The 20,071-nt window shown below is 37.3% G+C and overlaps 2 protein-coding genes across 6 annotated transcripts in view; one reads left to right on the top strand and one right to left on the bottom strand.

Annotated features, from left to right (window-relative positions):
* Positions 1-3,417, bottom strand: part of si:ch73-234b20.5 (uncharacterized protein LOC449923 homolog) — a 10,420-nt gene extending 7,003 nt beyond the window's left edge. The window contains exon 1 of one of the 2 annotated variants that reach the window (XM_017440221.3): positions 3,273-3,417. In XM_017440221.3, coding sequence (XP_017295710.1) covers positions 3,273-3,275 — 3 coding nt within the window. In that variant the 5' untranslated portion in view covers positions 3,276-3,417. Of the gene's footprint in view, positions 1-2,875; positions 3,081-3,272 lie in introns of those variants that run through there. The other variant, XM_017440222.3, reaches the window with a different exon arrangement.
* mat2al (methionine adenosyltransferase II, alpha-like) overlaps positions 1-20,071 on the top strand; it is a 24,817-nt gene extending 4,746 nt beyond the window's left edge. Inside the window, exons 1-11 of one of the 4 annotated variants that reach the window (XM_017440210.3) lie at positions 8,627-8,741; positions 8,979-9,786; positions 9,925-10,082; positions 11,208-11,285; positions 13,462-13,584; positions 13,702-13,814; positions 14,903-15,046; positions 17,795-18,013; positions 18,089-18,271; positions 19,542-19,675; positions 19,749-20,071. In XM_017440210.3, coding sequence (XP_017295699.1) covers positions 9,662-9,786; positions 9,925-10,082; positions 11,208-11,285; positions 13,462-13,584; positions 13,702-13,814; positions 14,903-15,046; positions 17,795-18,013; positions 18,089-18,271; positions 19,542-19,675; positions 19,749-19,851 — 1,380 coding nt within the window. In that variant the 5' untranslated portion in view covers positions 8,627-8,741; positions 8,979-9,661 and the 3' untranslated portion in view covers positions 19,852-20,071. Of the gene's footprint in view, positions 1-8,626; positions 8,742-8,978; positions 9,844-9,907; positions 10,083-11,207; positions 11,286-13,461; positions 13,585-13,701; positions 13,815-14,902; positions 15,047-17,794; positions 18,014-18,088; positions 18,272-19,541; positions 19,676-19,748 lie in introns of those variants that run through there. The other 3 variants (XM_017440211.3, XM_037979338.1, XM_025002532.2) reach the window with 3 other exon arrangements.

The following is a 20,071-nucleotide window of genomic DNA, read 5'->3' as shown; positions in this document are numbered from 1 at the left end:
GCTTTCAGTTTCTATGCACCACAAATTTGGAACAAACTTCCAGAAAACTGTAAAACAGCTGAAACACTGGGTGCCTTTAAATCTCAACTTAAAACCCACCTGTTTAGAGTTGCTTATGGCTAAATTAGGGTTAGAGTGCAGGTTTTTGTCTCTTTCTTACTGTTTATTCATTGTCACATGCTGTTTTTATTTTGTTTCTTAATTATGTAAAGCATCTTGAAATGCCTTGCTGCTGAAATGTGCTATACAAATAAAATTTGATTGATTGATTGATAGGAAGGCTTTCAGTGTTACTGGATGAGCAGAATTTGCTTCCATAACCACCCAAGATGGGGAGAATTCATTCTCCTCCTACTGAACCCAATAATTCACATTTTTTTATATTAGTTGCCCAGTATTAGTTCAAGAGGCCTCTGTAAGACATGATGGCACAGCCTGGGTGGTTTCTTGCTCCAAATCAAACCCAGAGGCAGACTATTAACCTTGCAAAAAAAAGGCAGAGGGAGAAAAGTTAGAATTCTTTGAAACAGATATAAGAAGTGTAGAAAGATACTAACGGACTGTGTGGGTTGGCCACTCTCATCCAATCACCAGGATTTTGAGGAACGCCGTGCTGATGCTAAAAGTAGGCCTACACCTCACTCTGTTTCTGTCTTGTGCCCGCTTTTTTTCTTTTTTTACATTCACATTTTGTGAATGTCCTACTCCTTGACCCAGTTAGAAAAAAAAGATACTACTACTACTACTACTACTACTACTACTAATAATAATAATAATAAATTATAACAGTAAGAAGGAAATGAGGTGAGGGAGTAGTACGCACATAACAATAAAGAAAACTTTTATTGATATCTTAAATGGTGGATTATTGAGCAGATAATCTTTTGCCCTTCTGTTAACAGGAATGCATCTAGGACTGAAAGGGCAGCAGCTCAGACAGGATAACAGATAGTCGTCTGCATACAGGGCTACCTTTAAATCCACACCATTTTTAGGTATAATGGATATGTCAAGATGAGACTGTAAAGCAATGGACAGAGGTTTCACTCATCTGCACATCTTACTCATGAGATACACTTTTTACCCAAATCCAAAATTTCCCAAAATGGAAAACAGATAATCCCTCTTCACTGTCAAATGTTTTTTCAACATACAGAACAATTAAAGCCTCAGGTAGAGTAGTCACATTACATAGTGTCAGGAGATTAAAAAACGAGTGCCTACTGTGGATAAACCCAGTTTATCTAGGGATAGAACTGCTTCTGAGGCACCTGGATAATAAGTTTGCCGGCTGGCTGATGGGACAAACCACATAATAACAGGTTCTTTACCCTTTTACAAAAGCAATGAGATAGTTTCAAGGTTTGGGGTAACATGCCCGTCCTCTTAATGCCATAAGACAATATGCCAAACCATCTTATTTCAAGCATCATTTTTGATCTTGCAGAAAAAAGAATGACACAAGCAGGACATATTGGTGATTTAAATAGAGGCGTGTCAGGGGAGGAGTCTCGTGTATGCTTAGTGCCACATTGATCTGGACATAAAAAGGAAATATGCTTGGATTAATGCACAGTTTCATATATCTTCATTTTGTGTGTATTCCATTTTCTTGACTTAAGCGTACACCAAGTTTTAGTAGAAAATCCATGAATTTTTTTGTACTCGAGAACCCTGGACTTTTACTGCTCTGTTAGTTAAATAGGATGATCCAGTTCCTTGGTCAGATTCTGATCCAGAGTAGAAGTATTAATGCACGTGAGGAAGGAGATCAGGTTTGCAGAAAAATGAGAGCAATCAGTTTAGTGCAGCTGCTTATAAAATGACACAACTTCTATTAGCTTCCATTTGTACATCATGTTTGCTGTGATGTGAAAAGATCACATATGGCTTGCAAAAACATTTGTTCTTTGTACAAATGCTTGTTTTAAAGTTGTGTATAGCGAATCTAAAAACTCTAGTCTTGCTGTAAGTAAATGTTATTGAAGACCAAAGCACGGTTCAATAACACAACAGTCAGATTTAAAGTCTGAAATTTACAAAAGCAGCATGCTATCAACTTTTAAAAAATCCATGCAAATATAAATATGGTGAATATGCAAGAAAAAAAAAGTACTGTTATCTGGATTTAAAAAGCGCCAGGGGTCCACAACAATAAACTCTTTCCTAAGACCTCAATCACTTTGGCCAAATTTGAAGAGCAGAAGTGGAAGAGGAGAGATCTAAGAAAGGGTCCACCAAGAAACAGTCAAATTATGTGGCATTGAGAAAAGCTGTCTAAAAATAGGTGGTGATTTCAGGTGAGCCATAAATAGACAACAGTTTCAACATGTGACGAAATAAACAAAGGAGAAGGGGCGGGGGCAATCAATTTTCAGACACATTAATCACAGAACCTTGGAACTAAATCAACAAACAACAAACGACAAACGTCTGTCACGCTTGTGTTTGTAAATTGGGTTAGAGTTTGAACTATGACGTCATAGTTTTCAAAAGGTTGAGTTTTGGCATGAAAAGGCTAGGGTGGAGTTACAAGGTTTTCTCACTCTGGAACCCATTTTAGAAAAATACCATTTATCTTAAATTGTTGTTTCTATTTGTATGCAAAGCTGAAACAGTAAAAACCTTTACACATCAAAAAAGGTCTTTCCATCCCACCAAATCTAATGAACTAATTTGACTTCCTGGAAAGAGAACGATCAACTCTAGGCCCATTTACAACATCTGTGTGACTCTTATGAAATCACGTGATGGTATCAAAGTTACAAGGCATGGACATTTTAAATAATGGCAAAATGGTTCGTAATATCAAAAGAACAGGAGTCAAAATCAAATCTAAACAAAACATCAGTGTAAAAAATCGATCACCACTTACCATAGAAGCCTCAAACAACAAAACTCAGCAAACCAAATCCTTTCCAGTAGGCCACAGCACAGATAGTTTGATAAACAAACGCAAAGTCCGGCGCTTTTTGCTACTGTATGAGTCACGCAGTATGAGCTGAACACATTTCTGCAAAAGGCTGCACCTCTGAAAAGTTACTCATTAACTACCATTTGCCTCAATCAAAGTCTCACTGGGTTTACTGGAGCAAAGAAGTCTGATCACAGACAAGCTGTTCTTTCATTTCCTGCTTTTTCGAAAAATGGCTGTTACTCGATCACAACTAAAAAGCCCCACCACTACCCACACAAAGACCCTGGATTAGTTATCTAATAAAAGAAAAAGGAAGAAAAGGTTACTTCGGCTGTTAGTTGTGTGTTGTACATACCATCAGCTGTCAGAGTGGATCCAGGCCAGTGCTCAACTGATACGTCAGGGCAAAGGGCTGTGTGTTTTCAACATCAGAATATTTGCATGGCAATAAAGGGCTGAACTCGCTTGCTTCACTTCATTTCCTCATCCTGTGCAGCTTGCTGTTTCAGCAGTACAGTCAACACAAAACCACACTAAGTGCTTCATTCAGTGCTTTAAAACCTTTTTTTAATTTACTGTTCAACAGAAACTTGACATTTTAAAAGACAAATTAAACTTTATTTATAAAAAGAAGTTCATTGTGACCCTGAAGTTTGTGTTGTAATGATACAAAGTTATGGCATGGACAGATTAAAAATACCCTTAGAGGCACTAACTCAAAACAAAAGTGAGTTAGGGTTTTACTCTTGATTATTATTATTTACCACCATAGGCAAAGAAACAATGTTTTGTCTAGTGTTTGTGTGTGTTCTATGTCTGTACAGTTAGCAAAATATCTCGTTAATCATTGAACAGATTTGAATAACACTCAGAAAATAATCATTGTACTGACATCTACAACTGATTAACTTTTGAAGTCAATTCCATTCGAGATGGCAGTCACAAAAACAATCTTAGTAAACACAAAAATGACTATAACTCAGTCATTTTTACACATACTGAGCTAAAATGTAGTGTGGTGGTAGCTGAGACTGATTCACCAACTTATACTCTGATGGCTAACTGATTATGCAAGTTTTATGTGAAAAAAAAATTCTATTCTCTATTGGAATCAAGTCTGTCTATCTGTTAGGACAATATCTTATGAACAACTGAATGGATTTTAATAAAACTCTTAGAAAGTTAATTATTGGTTGTATATCTACAACTGAATAACTTTTAGTCAGTTCAATTCACGATGCAGCTCATCAACCTTCGTCTACACAAAAATGGCTATACCTCAGTGAATTATACAGATATTGAACTAACACTTGATGTGGTAGTAGCTGACAGTTATTCCCAGCACACACTCCCAGTGCTAACAGAACATCCTTGATATTGCATACCATTATTTTAATGGTTTGAATAAAATGGCATTTCTCAACATAAGATCATCTTGGTTTATAACTTGAAAAGCATTGGGCAAAGTGCATTATTTCATTCTCAGCATTTCAAATGCTCAACCCAACTCAGTGCAGTTGTTTTTTCCTCACATGCACTGCAACACAACAATATGTGTCACTTTAAATAATCAGAACTGCACAGGGAAGTAAATAAAAAGGTCACGTGGAGAAAATGGAATAAATGTCCATTGTGTAGTGGTGGGAGCAGAATTAAGGCTTTATTTCACTTCCATGTTTATGACATTTGCCTCATAAATCTGTCTGATTATCTTGTGGAGCTGAAACAGATCTAGAAGGAACACCCTGGCAGATTTACTCAGGATGTACAGCACTTCCCTGATAAAGAGGATGTGGACGTGAGTCACCTGACTAACTGAACAGTGGGAGGGTCCTGCCCATCAGATTATCACATACTGACAGTTATAGTAGGCGGAGTTAAAGATACAGGTGTAGATTCATGTCATCCAGGGCATGATAAATCCAAATATTGTTAAAAAACAAACACCTGGTTTTCTATTCTGTAGTTGAAGGCATATGTTTTTCATCCAAGGAGCTTTATCAATTCGAATAGCAGAGAGTGTGAAGTTCAAGCTTTTAAAGCTGAGATGTTATGTTAACTAGATTCACATGCACATTACCCTCACTCTCCTTACAATAGAGGCTCATTAGAGTCTTTGCTTGCTCACAAATACACCACTTTGTTCACATGAATGAAGGTGTTGGTTAGAGTAAAAATGACTGGGTATGACTCAAAGAGTGAAAGCGGGCCCTGCCTCAGGACATGCTTGGTTTGACTTGGGAACTGCTGACCTGTGGTGGTAAGAGCACTTCTCGTCATATCTCTGCCTTTTGTGGATGATGTAGTTCTGTTGGCGTCTTCAGGCCATGACCTCCAGCTTGCACTGGGACAGTTTGCAGCTGAGCGTGAAGCAGCTGGGATGAGAGTCAGCTCCTTCAAGTCAGAGGCCATGGTTCTCAACCAGAAATGGGTGGAATTCTCCCTTCAGGTCGGGAATGAGCCTCTGCCTCATGGGAAGGAGTTTAAGTATCTGGGACTCTTATTCACGACTGATGGTACTGTTAGATATGTCCTAAAGTAAAGGTAAGTACTAAAGAGAAATAGAGGAAAACCAGTAGCTCAACCGCCTTTATCAGCTGTATCAAGCCCTTGTCATATCGTGAATAGTTTGTTTCTGCATGCTTACATATTAAGTTACACTACACCCACTGAAATCAGTTAACGCCATTTCCGGCTACACATAGAAAAAACTACTGATGTGACGTCAGGCGGAGATTAGACACTATATATGAATCAACACTTCCTTGGTTCCAGGCTTCTGTTTTTTCTGCTTCATCCATATGATGTTATAGACAGAAGTCCCAGGGCTGGACTTGTACTAATTCTCTACCTTATTAGAATAAATAGTTAAACTTTAGTTCTTTTGTAGCGTCGTCCTTAAAGGGTAAATTTTCTGAGTTCTCCCTATCCGGGGGTAAAAGGACCAGAAGTGAGCCAAGGGTGTTCCGTTAGCAAAAGTAGGATGGAGTGGGAGATGGATCAGTGGATTGGGGCATTGTCTGCAGTAATGAGGGCATTGCTTTAATCGGTTGTGATGAGGAAAGAAGAAAGTTGAAAGGCAAAACTCTGGATTTACTGGTCCATCTACGTTCCAATCCTCACTTATGATCATGAGGATTGGCTCAAGACAGAAAGAACGAGATCCCGGATAGCCGCTGATGTAGGGTGGCTGGACTCAGCCTTAGAGATAAGGTGAGGAGTTCCGTCATTCGGGGTAGCTCAGAGTAGAACCACTTCGCATTGAAAGGAGCCGGTTGAGGTGGTTTGGGCTTCTGATTAGAATGCCTCCTTGATGCCTCCCTTTGGAGGTTTTTCAGGCATGTCTCACTGAGAAGAGACCTCGGGGCAGACCCAGAACTCACTGGAGGGGTTTCATATCCTCTCTGGCCTGAGAACGTGACTTTTCTGAGGTGCAGAAAAGTTAACTGCACAGTGAAATCATGGGGAGGAGTTCAAGTATCTGGGACTCCTCCCCATGAGTCCCTGTATTTGGATTTTTTTTCTTTGTATTTCTGAGTTTTTTCAGTATTTTTTTTTTTGTTGTATTATTTGCTGTCTTAGTTGTCCTTGCATTCCTATTGTCTTCCTCGATTCTTCTTGCTCCAGCTCTCTGCACACCTGCCCATCATCTGTTCACACTCTGCCTGCTTAGAAACTCTGGTTTCTCGAGCTCAGTGTTAGATTCTACAGTTTACCTCATTGTTTAAAGTCAATTTAGCATTTTTCATTTTGGTTGGCTAAACACTGACCAATAACCCCTTTGATATATAAAAAGCTTTTCAAAACGATTTGAGAATATGATGTAATTATTTGTAAATAATATAAAACTTTGTAAAAAATACAACTGACCTGAGCAAAATTTTTTATTCCTAAAAAAAGCAATTAAAATGTCTGCCTTTTGATTCTCCAGTATGTAATGGATGTTTATGTGCTTCTACCAGAACCCCTTTGAACAGGAAAGATAAGCTTTGTTTGTGCAGACATTCAGTTTCTGACCTTGTCAGAGTCTGGCTGGCTGACAATGATTTGATGTCTCATCACTTTTGAAAAAACAAAACAAAACAAAGGAAGATGGACCTTTGTCCTCCTCAGTGTAGTGTTGCCTTCCACCCTCCTCCTGATCCCTGCTCTTCCTCTTGCCTTGTTGCATTTCTTTAACCTCAATGTTTTATTCTAGATTTGTTTTGTTGTAATGCTTTTAATTTTGAACTTATCTGCTGCTGTGACAAACTAATTTCCTTCAGAGGATCAAAGTATTTTTCAATTCTATTTTTTTTATTCCACTCTATGAACTAATGTGGTACAATACTCTATGATGTTTCTTTGAAGTGCTGGTTCTGATAATTATAACAATTAATAGGAAAACATTGACTGCATTCACTGCATATAGTTTCTTTTACTCTGTTATTGATGGTCTGCTGCAATTCTAGAGGTATCTAAGGCCACACAGATACTGCCTAACTCATTTTAAAATGGCGGTACAAATTCTTTTCTCATTAGCATTGATTGTGCAGGGGCTTCCCATTCCAGTGTTCCTCTTTTGTGATTTATGTAAAGCATTGGTTCTCAAACTGTGGGGAGTCGCATGGCCTCTCCTATTTTTATATGATTTTAATTTTCAGATCTAAAACTTTCTAGTGGAAGTAATCTTTAGTCCAGTCAGACTTATTTTTTGGTATGGACCAAACCAAATGGTGTGAATGTACACCTACTCTTCAGTGTTTGAAAGGGAGCACTTGTCACATGATCATGTGACTCAATGGACAATCGGCTCCTTTATCAAAATGAGAAACAGTCATTGTAGGAACATGCCTGTGTAGTGTGCATGTTATAACTGCACCAACAAATGCAAAAACATCTCTGGAATATCCTTCCATAGGCAAGTAAGCCAACAATATACAATTTTGCAAGAATTTAATCAATTTATTAAAAAAACTACCTTCAAAACACATCGACACATGGTAAATCTATGACACCCTGACACTTCCTGGCTTTGCTTTTTATATAGTAAATATATAATGTAGCTGTGTGAATCACCAATCTATGTGATGAACTGCTGCTCCATGCCTAAGCAATAATTTGGATATAGAAATAAATCTGATTTCCCTGAAGCTTCAGCTCCTTCTAATCTGGGTTCTACAACATATTATTGTGTTGTTTTTAATTGTCAAGCATGTTTTTTTACACTAGTATTGTTACTATAGTTAATAAAGACAGGATGTTGCAATCACAACTTACAAGCCTGTATGTTGATAATCCATCTGTCCAATCCACGTTCTCCTAACTTCAGCTTCCCTGCTGACTTCTGGCTCTCCTCTGCCTTATTCAGCTTTCACTGTGTTCATTTCATGTGGCTGACATGATTTTACACCAGTCTGTTGAATTTTAGGAACATCTGGTGTATAGCTGAAAACCTGCATCATTTCAAAGTCTTCTCATTGGTACACGTGTTTGTTGACATTGCTCCTGTTTTGGTAGCCATTTTGGATTTGCCACATCATCACAAATTCTGAGTAGCCAATGAGAGGGAGTGTTCCCTCTGATGACGTATATTCTATAGACATGACTTTTGAAGAGATGAAAACACATCTTTCATTTCAGCCTTTGTGCTCAGCAGTGTTGTAATGCCTTGACAGTGCGTGGCATTTGCTGCACAAATAGTTTTGAAAAATGCCCAGGCAGCATAACATTTCATTGGTAAGTGTTTTTTTTTCTAATAACAAAACTGTTTAACAAGGAGGAGAACTGAAGGACAAGAATCTCATCACTGAGGAGTTCAAAGCTAAGCTGGAATCACCCGCAGGTAGGTCGTTAAATGGGACATCTTGATGATTATTACATGAAAATTAAGAGGTTTATGTCATTGTATATTATATTACATATCTATTCAGTATACAAATATTAATTAATGTGATCCTTTATCTATTTAAAGTTTTGTATAAGTTCTATCATCAATATGCAGATGATAGAACTTAGAAGGTATTAGAAAATTAGCAGTGACTATAATCACATCTAAAATCTGTTTATTTTCATTTAACAGGTGGTTAGAATCTACTGACAGATCACCATGCTGAACGCATACTCAACAATCAACAGATGTTTCCAGCTGTGCACCCTGACTACTGATGAGATGTCCTTCAAGCAGCAATTTAAATTTCAGCAACACGAAGGAAAGATTGTTGGTTTTGTGGAACCAGCAATCGATGACTCAGCAGAGGAAGCAAAAGTTGTTTTTAAATTTAAAAAACATGCTTTAAAGTTAATGCTGTTTAGTATACAACGAATAAGATAACTAATTATCCTATGAATACAATAACTAATTATTCTGAAAATGTAAAAAGATCAGCTATTTATTTTCTTTAAAAGTAAGTAATGCATTCACTTGATCTCTGTACTTGTTGTTACTTTAAAAAAGCTTGTCACTGTCTTTATTGTTTACAATCCTTTTTTTAAAAAAAGATTGATTTTATTTGTTCAGTAATATGTCTATAATAATAATAATAGTACAGTGTATATCTGTGAAACTGTATGGCAGAGTACATGTGAAATCAGGCTCATCTTACTCACAAAAAATCTTAATTTCTAAAGTCTTCAGCATTGTTTAAATAGCCCTGTGCCTTTAAGAATACTTTATCAAGATGGCGTCGCTTTCGGCGCACATTGACCTACATCTCGAGCCTTTAGAGCGGGCCGTTGTGTTGCTCTCTCTCTAGTTTTAACTCTATGAAAAAGTGTGACAACAGCGCCATCGTGAGGCTGTCCGGGTTACTGCTTCTGGTAAACAATCCTCAAAGAAAGAGGAGGGGTGTTTATCAATGCAGTTCGCAGAGCCGGAAAAGAAAGAAAAGGTTACTTTGAAACTTTATATTAACCTTTTCCACCAGTTGGTCAAATTAACAACCGAGGTTAGACTCACTGAGTCTGATCTTTAGACTCTAAAAGTTAATCATTGCTTCATCTTTATCACAGCCTGCTTCTTTTCATAGTTCCGACCTCTACGGTCCCATTTGGACTCCGTCCGAATCTCGTTCAACTCGACAGTTTTCTGCAAACCACGACGAGCTGAAGATGAACCCGAGCTCCGGAGCCCGCGGCGGGAAGACTTTCCTGTTCACGTCCGAGTCTGTCGGAGAAGGACACTCCGGTACTTTTCCACACTTTTAACTTTAATTTACTGATGCATTAAAGGAGGGGCAGACAGACAGAACCGGGTCTGAACACATCCTATCTCCGTGACTGAATGATTTAATCTTTGTCCTGTGTTTACAGGTGATAGAATGGGTCCAGTAGTGATTGAGCTTTTTGTAGAGTGATGCCCAGTAGAGACACATACAGTAAATATTATAAAGAAACAAAAAAAAGGGGGTGGGGGGTACAAAGTACTTTACCATCATTAATAAATGTTTAATTGTACAAAAATCTTTTTGATAAAAGTTAAAAATAAGAGTAGAAAGTAAAACAAAATGTAAAACAACTCATTAGGCTAATAAATGAAAGATAACAGTAATTCTGAGCACTTAATATTTTTTTGTTTTTCACAAATACAACAATTTATTCAAGTTTATGTTTTAAAAAATAACTTTAAAACTTTATCAACTAATAGAGGTTACTAATATTGAGAATTTAAAGAATATAATTGCTGAAAAAAATGTAAATTTTAGCTGAAAATAAACATGAGTAAAATGATTTAAGGCATAATCTTAGTTATTTTATTGGAATCATAATTCAATTCAGTTTACAAATTAACCTTAAAGTCTGAGCTAAGTGCCATCCTCAACTTTTTTAATACAAAACAGTCGGTGATGTACATTCCTTCAAGAAATGCTAGTTTTATTTGCAGCCCGTTTTCTTATCTCCGTGAAGTTTCTTTTAATCATTGTTTGCAAACAATCACTTAATTTCTAAACACATTTTTGTCCCTGATGGTTAACACTTACTATCCTGCATCTTAGTTTGCAGTAACTTGGTTTATTTAGGTAAACAGTCTCTTAGCTCATCTTTTTCTGAGCACTCTCAAAGTCACTTTTATGTTGCAAATTATGAAACCTTGTTAAGTTCTCTCAAATTCTTGGATAAAATGTAGTTCTGAAAAAGTTGGGACGTTTTGTAAAATGCAAATAAAACCAGAAAGCAATGATTTACAAATATCACAAACCCTTAATTTATTCACAACAAAACATAATGAACATATGAAGTGTTTAACCTAAGAAAATATACAAGTTTTAGGAAACTATAATGTACATTTCTCACATTCACTTTATGTTTCCAGATAAAATGTGTGACCAGATCAGTGATGCTGTACTTGATGCATACTTGAGTCAAGACCCTGATTCCAAAGTGGCCTGTGGTAAGTGTTTGGTTTATGATCACAGAGAGATTTTTACTTCTTATATATTTTAAAGATAGAAAAATATACTTTCTATCTTTAAATATGATTGTAGGATCTCTTTCCCAAAGTTCTGTGTTATTGTCATGGCGAGGGGAGACAGGCGAATCCTGAACGCAAAATCATCTTTAAAAGAAACTAATTTATTACTTAAACAAAATAGGAAAAACAAAAAAGGGCTGACGTGGCAGCAAAAGAGACAATAACAAAACATCCAAACGAAGGGGCAGGGCATGGCAGGACGAGACAATGCAGAACAAAAAACACAACAATGATCCAGCGGGGTGGTGGAGAAAATGACCAGGTTTTAAACACAGGGGATGATTATGGGAATTGGGCACAGGTGAGTGATTACAATAACTTACAGGTGGAGATGGGCGTGGCAGATAATCAGGGGCAAACAGAGGGAAAGTGAATAATGACTGAGGCACAAGGAACAAGACACAGACAAGGAAACAAATGCAAAATAAATCCAAAAGAAAACAAAAACAAAACCCAATCTTTACAGTTATACAAATTTTTTATTAATAATATCCAAAATAATCACCCCTCTTAAAAGAACAGCCTATTTTGTGGTGCCTGTTCTTTTAGTAGCCTGAAAAATGTGTAATTAAACTACTTTTTAATCAAGCTTCAAAAAAAGCTTCAAAAATTTTTTTTAGGCCACAGCTTCTGAAAGCCACATTTGCAATGGAGGCCCTGGACATGGTTCATTCAGATTCAGTGTCCCTGACCTTTCAAGGGCTGGTCAAAAACTCTCCCAGAGGTGTGAGTTTAAGATCTCATGGACAGGGGGCTCCGCCAGACTTTCCCAGTTCAGCCTCACTATTGTTTGGTGGTGATCTGTTAACAGCTCTGCCCCCATTTCACCTGAGTGTCCCATTGAACACCTGTGTGTCCACAGGTGTTCAATGGGGTGAGGTCAGAACTGCAGGCAGGCCATTCTAATCTTTCCACTACCAAATTCTGAAGGTAGGCTCAACCCACAAATGCATTTTCCATATAAATGTGACATTATTTAAGGGGAAATAACTAGGTTTTTCACCAGCACAGGATTTATTGCCATGAAGCAATAAACAAAGAAATAATTGACCAAACACAAATTCCCTTACTTTTATATATAATGTAGTGTTGCATATTTGTTGTGGTAGTAGAGTTATTCACAACACATACTCAGAGTGGGACATCTTATGATTACACATTATTTTCAAAGTTTGACCAAAATGACTATAACTCTGTCATTTCTCAACATAAGATGATTATACTCTAAAACTCTGGCCTTTATTAAAAATGTCAGTTTGTGTATTTTGCTGCTGACCTTTTCTAAAACATCTGCTTCTCCAAGTTGGAGCAGATTTCTCATCTCTTAGCAGTAACAAAATAAATTCATCCAGCAGTCTCTGTTGATTGAAAATACATCTATCAGACATTCAGTCAAGATTCAAGACTTTTTTTAATCTTACACTTTGATAAATTATTAAAGTCTCTCCGGTCGGAAAGAAGATCAATTACTGCTGGTGGTCCCAAAGTCAAAGAGGAGGTCAAGAGGTGGCCGAGCGTTGTCAGCTGCTGCCCCCAAACTGGAACTGATATCTGCCGTTACAGATCAGACAGGCCGACTCATTTCCTGTTTTTAAATCATCTCTTAAAACATACGTTTTCTCTTTGGCTTTTAACTCAGTTTGGGATGTTGGTTTTTATTTTGTTTTACTGTTTTGTCGCTTTGATTGTATTTTATTTTATAGTTTTTATTCTTGTTTTAGATTTTTATGTGTTTTACCTTGTGTTTTTATTTGTTTGTGTACAGCCCTTTAATCAACAGTGTTGTTTATAAAGTGCTTTATAAATAAAATTGTATATTGTAATTGTCAACTTGATTGCCAGTGTGATTTGGTCAGTGCTGGGAGTGTTTGATATGGCTCATCCCACAGAATCCAGTAAGGGTTCTAACTTGAAAAACCTCTTCCTCTAATGGAAGAGACTCATGCATCATGTAATCTTTAGAACTCCTAATTGGAAGTCATGGATTTGAAAAAGAAAAGACAAACTCAAACTATGTAGGAAAATGATGGACAAACCAAGATTTTATGATGCAAATGATTGTCCCTCATGATGTTTTTCAACTTGTCTTTTTCAGAGTGTGTGGCAAAAACTGGCATGATTTTACTCGTTGGAGAAGTGACATCTAAAGCTATAGTGGATCTCCAGTCTGTGGTTCGAAATACTATCAAGAAGATAGGCTATGATGACTCTTCAAAAGGTACTGTATGAAGGGATTGAGTGTGCTTCTCCTGTCTTTAAGGTTTCTGCATAAGCTACCTAATAAATTAGGCATGAGTCAAAGGTTGTTAATTTTTATCTTCACTATGATCTGCAGGTTTTGACTACAAGACCTGCAATGTGCTGGTGGCTCTGGAGCCACAGTGTATGGAGATCTCAGACTGCGTTTTTGAGGGCAGGGATCAGGAGGACATTGGTGCTGGGGACCAGGTTCAGTACTAGTCCTTATGCAACCATGTTTCTGAATTATTCATTTATTGCAGTTGTAGTGCCATATAAAGATTCAACCGAAGAGACCAAAGTCTGATAAAGGTGGCAGAAGACAACACTTCTGATACTTAGTCATAAATACAAAATACAAATTAAATTCAGTTCATGAAATAAAAGAACAGTAGAACTTCAGGTGTTTGGTAATTTGCACAGATTACCTAACTAGCAAATAGTAGTTTATTGTTCCATGTTTTCCTAACAGAGCACTTCGCTCTCAGACTGCAGGTTTACTTGTGGTTCCTACAGTTTCTAAAAGTAGAACCGGAGACAGAGCTTTCACTTATCAGGCTCCTCTCTGGTGGAACCAACTTTCAGTTTCTGTACATGAGGCTGACACCCTGTCTACCTTTAAGATTAGACTTAAGACTTTCCTTTTAAATAAATAATGCAAATCATTTTGACTGATTCTATGTGAATGCTACTGAACTAGTGACTAACTATTGCCAATGCTAAAGTCGAAGAATTGTTCACATTAGCTTCATGAAGTATTGCTACTCATGCTTATGAAGGTATAACTACCACAGAAGCATTGCTGCTCAAACAAACATTGACTGTATTGCTGCTTTTTATAGTCAGCAGCTGACACTACTGGGACAGGCAAGTGAGAGGGATTTTCTCTCAAAAATACAGTGAAAGCCCTTAAGACATCCAAGCCAGGCTCTCAGTATACAATTATTACAGATGATGTGCTTGAAGAAAGGACAGGTTTGGAATAAATTGTCGTTGTTGCACTGTAGCCATATAAGGTATAAGGGGAAGGTCTCTGGCTTCTTTGTCACTGACATGCTTGTTCCTGGCAGTGTGTTTAAGGAACTCCTGATAAGTTCACCACGAGGGGATTCATGAGTCAGACACTCACTTGTGTTACTCAGGGAACCAGAGTTATTCAAGAAACCTAAAGTATTTTAGCTTCCTTTTGTCTTTAGAATCTTTTTAGAGGCACTGTTTTCTCTCTAAAACTGTAATAGTTAAATACTCATGATCTCAAGCCTGGATTTTCATCTGAACCTGGTTCCTTTTCTTCCCAGGGCTTAATGTTTGGGTATGCCACTGATGAGACTGAGGAGTGCATGCCTTTAACCCTCCTACTGGCTCATAAACTCAACTACAGGATGAGGGAACTGTCTCGAAATGGAGAGTGCCCTTGGATACTTCCAGATTCTAAATCACAGGTGACTTTATAACAAAATGAAGTTTGAAAAAATGGTCTTAAAAGACTTTGTATTTTACAACCCCCATTCAGAAAAAGTTGGAACGTTGTGTAAAATGTAAATAAAAACAGAATGCAATGATTTATAAATCCCATAAACGCACAATGGAACATGGTAAAAAAACAAATTAAAATAAGAAATTCTACTTATTTTGGGAATAAGGTATTTTATTATTATGGCAGCAACACATCTCAAATTAAAGGTCTAGCAATCCTTGAAGGAAGGCATATCGCTCATGCCTTTCATAACAGTTTTACAGTTTTTCTTGGTTGTTTATGTAACCTGGTTGTTTTATAATTACACAAAATGTCTCTTTTTTTCTGTATTTTTGTATTGTTCCCACCTGATAGCAACAAGTCTGTCTTTCTTTTAACCGTGTTCCTTTAAGATTGTAAGCCCCTCCTCTTTATTTCTTCTTCTGTGGTATTGTCTTTAAGTTACTTGTCTCTCTTTTGCCCTCTCCTTTTGTCATGTCGTCCAGCGGGAGAGGTGTGTCCTTTGTATTATTCTTTATAGTATATTCGGTTTGTAGTTTTATTAGGTTAATTTCTGTTATTTGTAGTAATGGTGTGATTGTTATGATGTTATGATTGTTTAATGGTAGAATTTCGTTTTAGTTTGTACATTTATTTTTGTGTGTAGGACTTGGAGCGGGCAGCGAGTAACATGGTTCTCTTTTTCTGTTTGTTCCTGTCAGAAAATAAACCGTCTTAAATTTCAACACGGCTGATCACTCAAATTATAAAACCAGCACAACGCAGAGAGGGTCCGGTTACATTTACACACAAACACTGGTACTTGAGACACATTGACCACAACATGTAATTCATGCACAAACCCCCTGAACCAATTCTGCAAAACTACAAGCACAATTCCTGCTTTACACTGAAACTGTAGTTCTAAAACACACTTTTTTCAAAACACTACACACAATTTTATGCATTTGGCACAATTTTCATGAGGAAAATCTCTTGTTTTCACAAGGAACACACTGTCATTCCAAATTCTAAGTTACCTGCCCTGCTGTGCACACTGACTCATCACATGGGCAAACACCTGTCAGACTGTTTTACAATCAGCATTCAGAGCTTTAGCATCAAAGGGCAACAGGCAGCAGTTGATGCTTTTCATGGCTGGATTCTCCATGCTAAACGATATTTCCTCTGCTGCTTGGCCTGGGAAAACATTGCTTGTGATGTGGATGAGGTGCTGTGGCCAGTCCCAAACAGAAGAGGGGATGCAGCAGTTTTATTTTACTGTAAGTGTATACAGTAAATTCTTCTGTTTTGTATGTAGACCACTGTATGTGCTGCTTTGTGTTGGTTGGGATGTACAGTGTGTACACTGTTTTTGTGAGAAATATAAAATTAATTTGTTACCGTCTATTTGTGTGTTCTAAATATAAAAACAAAGTTTTAAAATATTTTACAACATACTTCTGTATGTACTGTCTGTAGTAAGTGTAATACTGAACAAAAACACGCCTGAGTCAATCTGATGACTGGAGAAGAAGTGTTTTACATCGAGCACATCAGTGTTCAACTGGTTCTTCTAAATGTTTATTCATATGATGGCTCGTGTGTGTCATCTGAAAACAAAATACAGTTTTAAGAAGAGATAACATTGTTTTGAATGTAAAGTTTAGTTTTGCGGGAGAATTGAAGGGTTTTGTCCATTGTGTGAGTGTTTTCTTGATTTGTGTGTAGAGTTCTGAGAATATGAGGCATGCTTTCAGAAAGTGTGTGTACACAATCGAGAAAAACTTTAATACAAGAGATGTGTTAATTAAACATTACGGTTCTGCCTTTGCCTTCAGCGGTGGCGGTCCCCTTGTGCTAGGGGACATCTGGGGCTTGAGTTCCCCACATCATTCTAGACCAATAAAAACAATGTTTTCAGACAAGTACTTTGTTGACAAAACTCACTTGTTGCCAACTAAGTGATAAATCTCCAAACTTCAACAAACTATACTATATCATTTTGAAGCTTTTGAGCTTTAACCAACGTTTGTGGATGACACAAAAAACTGTGTTTACAGACAATAATTTGTGGAATTGTTCCTAAGTTCATGCAGTGATGTCCAGAACAGAATCAGACCATTTTTATTGCAATTCTGTCTGAAGGCCTTATGATCACAGGCTTCTAATATTGACTGTTGAATTCTCTGGATTCCTGAAATCATTTGACGATATTACGAACTGTACCGATGGGGTATTCAAAGTCCTCCCCCTTTTTTGTTGAGCATTATTCTGAAATTGTTCCACTAATTTTGGTCAGTTTTTCATAGACTCAGGAACTTCTGCTCATCTTTATTAGTTTTGAAAGACTCAGTCTCTTTAAAATGCTCTTTTTATACCTAGTCCTACTGACCTGTAGCTATTTAACCTAATTAGTTGCAAAATGCTTCTCCAGCTTTTTCTTATTTGTAACACTTACTTTTACCTCTCTTTTACCTCTTTTTTAGATGTATTTCTGCCATCAAATTCAATATTACCTTAATTTTCCATAGTTATTTTCCTACTATTTAAATACAATGGAATTTACTACATTCCACTATGAATAAAATAGGGGTTTATGAGATTTGCAAATTATTGCATTATATTTTAGTGAACATTTTCCACAAAGTCACAGTGTATTCAGAATTAGGTTGTGGTATCAGTTCTATGAGCTGAAGCATACAAATTGGACCTTATTGTCTGTGTTCTGCAGGTCACAGTGGAGTATCAAGACAACAAGGGAGCCATGGAGCCACTGCGTGTCCATACTGTGGTCATTTCAGTACAGCACGACCCTGACATCACCCTGGAGGATATCAGACACAACCTGATGGAGAAGGTGGTGAAGGTTGTCATTCCTGCCAAGTACCTGGATGATAAAACCATCTACCATTTGTTGCCAAGTGGCAAATTTCTCATGGGAGGCCCACAGGTTAGAACTGACTCAACAACCTAAAGAAAAATTACTTTAAAAGACATAAAGAATTTGTTGTTTTTGTATAAACAGGGTGATGCAGGACTCACAGGACGTAAAATTATAGTGGACACCTATGGAGGGTGGGGTGGCCACGGAGGCGGGGCTTTCTCTGGGAAGGACTACTCTAAAGTGGATCGGTCTGGGGCTTATGCTGCACGTTGGGTCGCCAAGTCTCTGGTCAAAGCTGGATTGTGCAGGAGGGCCCTCGTACAGGTGAGGATGATTAAAATTTAAAGCTCCTTTCTTCACTCACTTTGTCTTTAAAAGTCTCACAACTTTGTAAAAGTTAGGACAATGTGTAAAACAGGCTGCAACTAGAAGCACTCAGAGCACAAACCTCCACCAAACCAAAGCGTCATAAAAAAAAGGCTGATCCACCAAAACTTTATCAATTGTTTCTTGTGAAAACCCCAACATTTCATTCTCAAATTGAGAAAGTGAAACGTCTTCAGCTACAGAACAGAAGACAAGTTGTTTTCGTTTTTAACTTTTTTTGGACTAACCTCCGTGACAGAAGTAATGACTTGTAAATTCTATGAACCCATATTTTAATCACAATGGAATATTTTTGGGATAGAAATTATTTTTAGTTTGATGGCAGTAACACATCTCAAAAAAATTGAGACAGAAGCAACAAATGGCTGTAAATATGAAGCAGCTGGAGGAACATTTTGTAGCTTATCAGGTTCATTTGGCAACAGGTCAGTAAGGGGACTCGGTATAAAAAAAGTATTTTAGAGAGACTTCATCTCTCAGAAGTAAAGCTGGGAAGAAGTTCACTAGTCTGAAAAACTGCATCTAAAATTAGTGGAACAGTTTTAGAATAATGGTCTTTAACAGAAATTCGGAAATACTTTGAATATCCACAGTTCATACAATCATTAAAAGATTTCAAGATTTTTGAAAAAAATCTGTGCATGAAGCAACCTTTTCCAGGAAGACCTTCCATATTTCAGGAAGACGATGCTGAACCTCATACTGCATTATTACAATGACATGGATTGATGGTAGAGAAGTTCAGGTGCTGAACTGGCCTGCCAGCAGTTCAGACCTCTCAGCTAGTGAAAACATTTGATGCAATATGAAACATAAAATCTGTCAAAGACGACCCAGAACTGTTGAGCAGCTAGAATCCCACATCAGACAGGAATGAGACAATCTTCTTCTCCATGAACTCCAGCAGTTCCTGGATGTTTCCAGACTGCTGTGAAAAGAAGAGATGATGCTTGACAGAGGGAAACATGCCCCTGGAACAACTGGTTGCCATCAAATTAAAAATGATCCTTTTTCCTTAAATATGGTACAACTTCTTAGTGTTTACTACGTTCCATTGTGAATAAAATATTGGTTTATGAGATTTGCAGATGTTATTTAGATTTTACACAATGCCCAACCTTTTTGGAATTGTGGTTGTAAAACTGAATTAAAGCTTGTGATTTGTGATAATTAAGATGTTTGGTGTCTGTTCTGTTACTCCCCTTAGATTTCTTATGCAATCAGTGTGAGCCATCCACTCTCTATCACAGTCTTCCACTACGGCACGTCCAACAAGGATGAAGATGAGCTGCTGCAGATAGTGAAGAAGAACTTTGATCTCAGACCTGGAGTCATTGTCAAGTATGCAAATTTTTAAATCACATCTAATTCTTAAACTAAAACCTGCAAATGTCACAGTGTTTTGTTTTTGCAGAGAGCTGGGACTGAAGAGGCCGATTTACCAGGCCACTGCCTGCTACGGTCACTTTGGAAGAAAAGAGTTTCCCTGGGAACAATCAAAACAACTTGTGTTTTAACTTTTACAGTTTAGTGTCTGATCTCTCACAAATCAACCCAAAATCGGAGTTCAGCATATGATATTGTTATTTTATCCTTTATCGATCTTTTGAAGGTCAAAAATAATTGTGGCACAAACAGTAGTTAGTCGTCAATAATTGTCAGACTTACTGAAGCTGTCAAACTGATAACTTTGTAATACGTCGTTTTTGATTATGAATAAAATGGAATTAAACTTGA

This window comes from Kryptolebias marmoratus, linkage group LG14, assembly GCF_001649575.2.
Source record: "Kryptolebias marmoratus isolate JLee-2015 linkage group LG14, ASM164957v2, whole genome shotgun sequence".
NCBI lineage: Eukaryota > Metazoa > Chordata > Actinopteri > Cyprinodontiformes > Rivulidae > Kryptolebias > Kryptolebias marmoratus.
The sequence above is the reverse complement of the archived record's forward strand: the minus strand, read 5'-3'. Positions and strand labels throughout refer to the sequence as shown.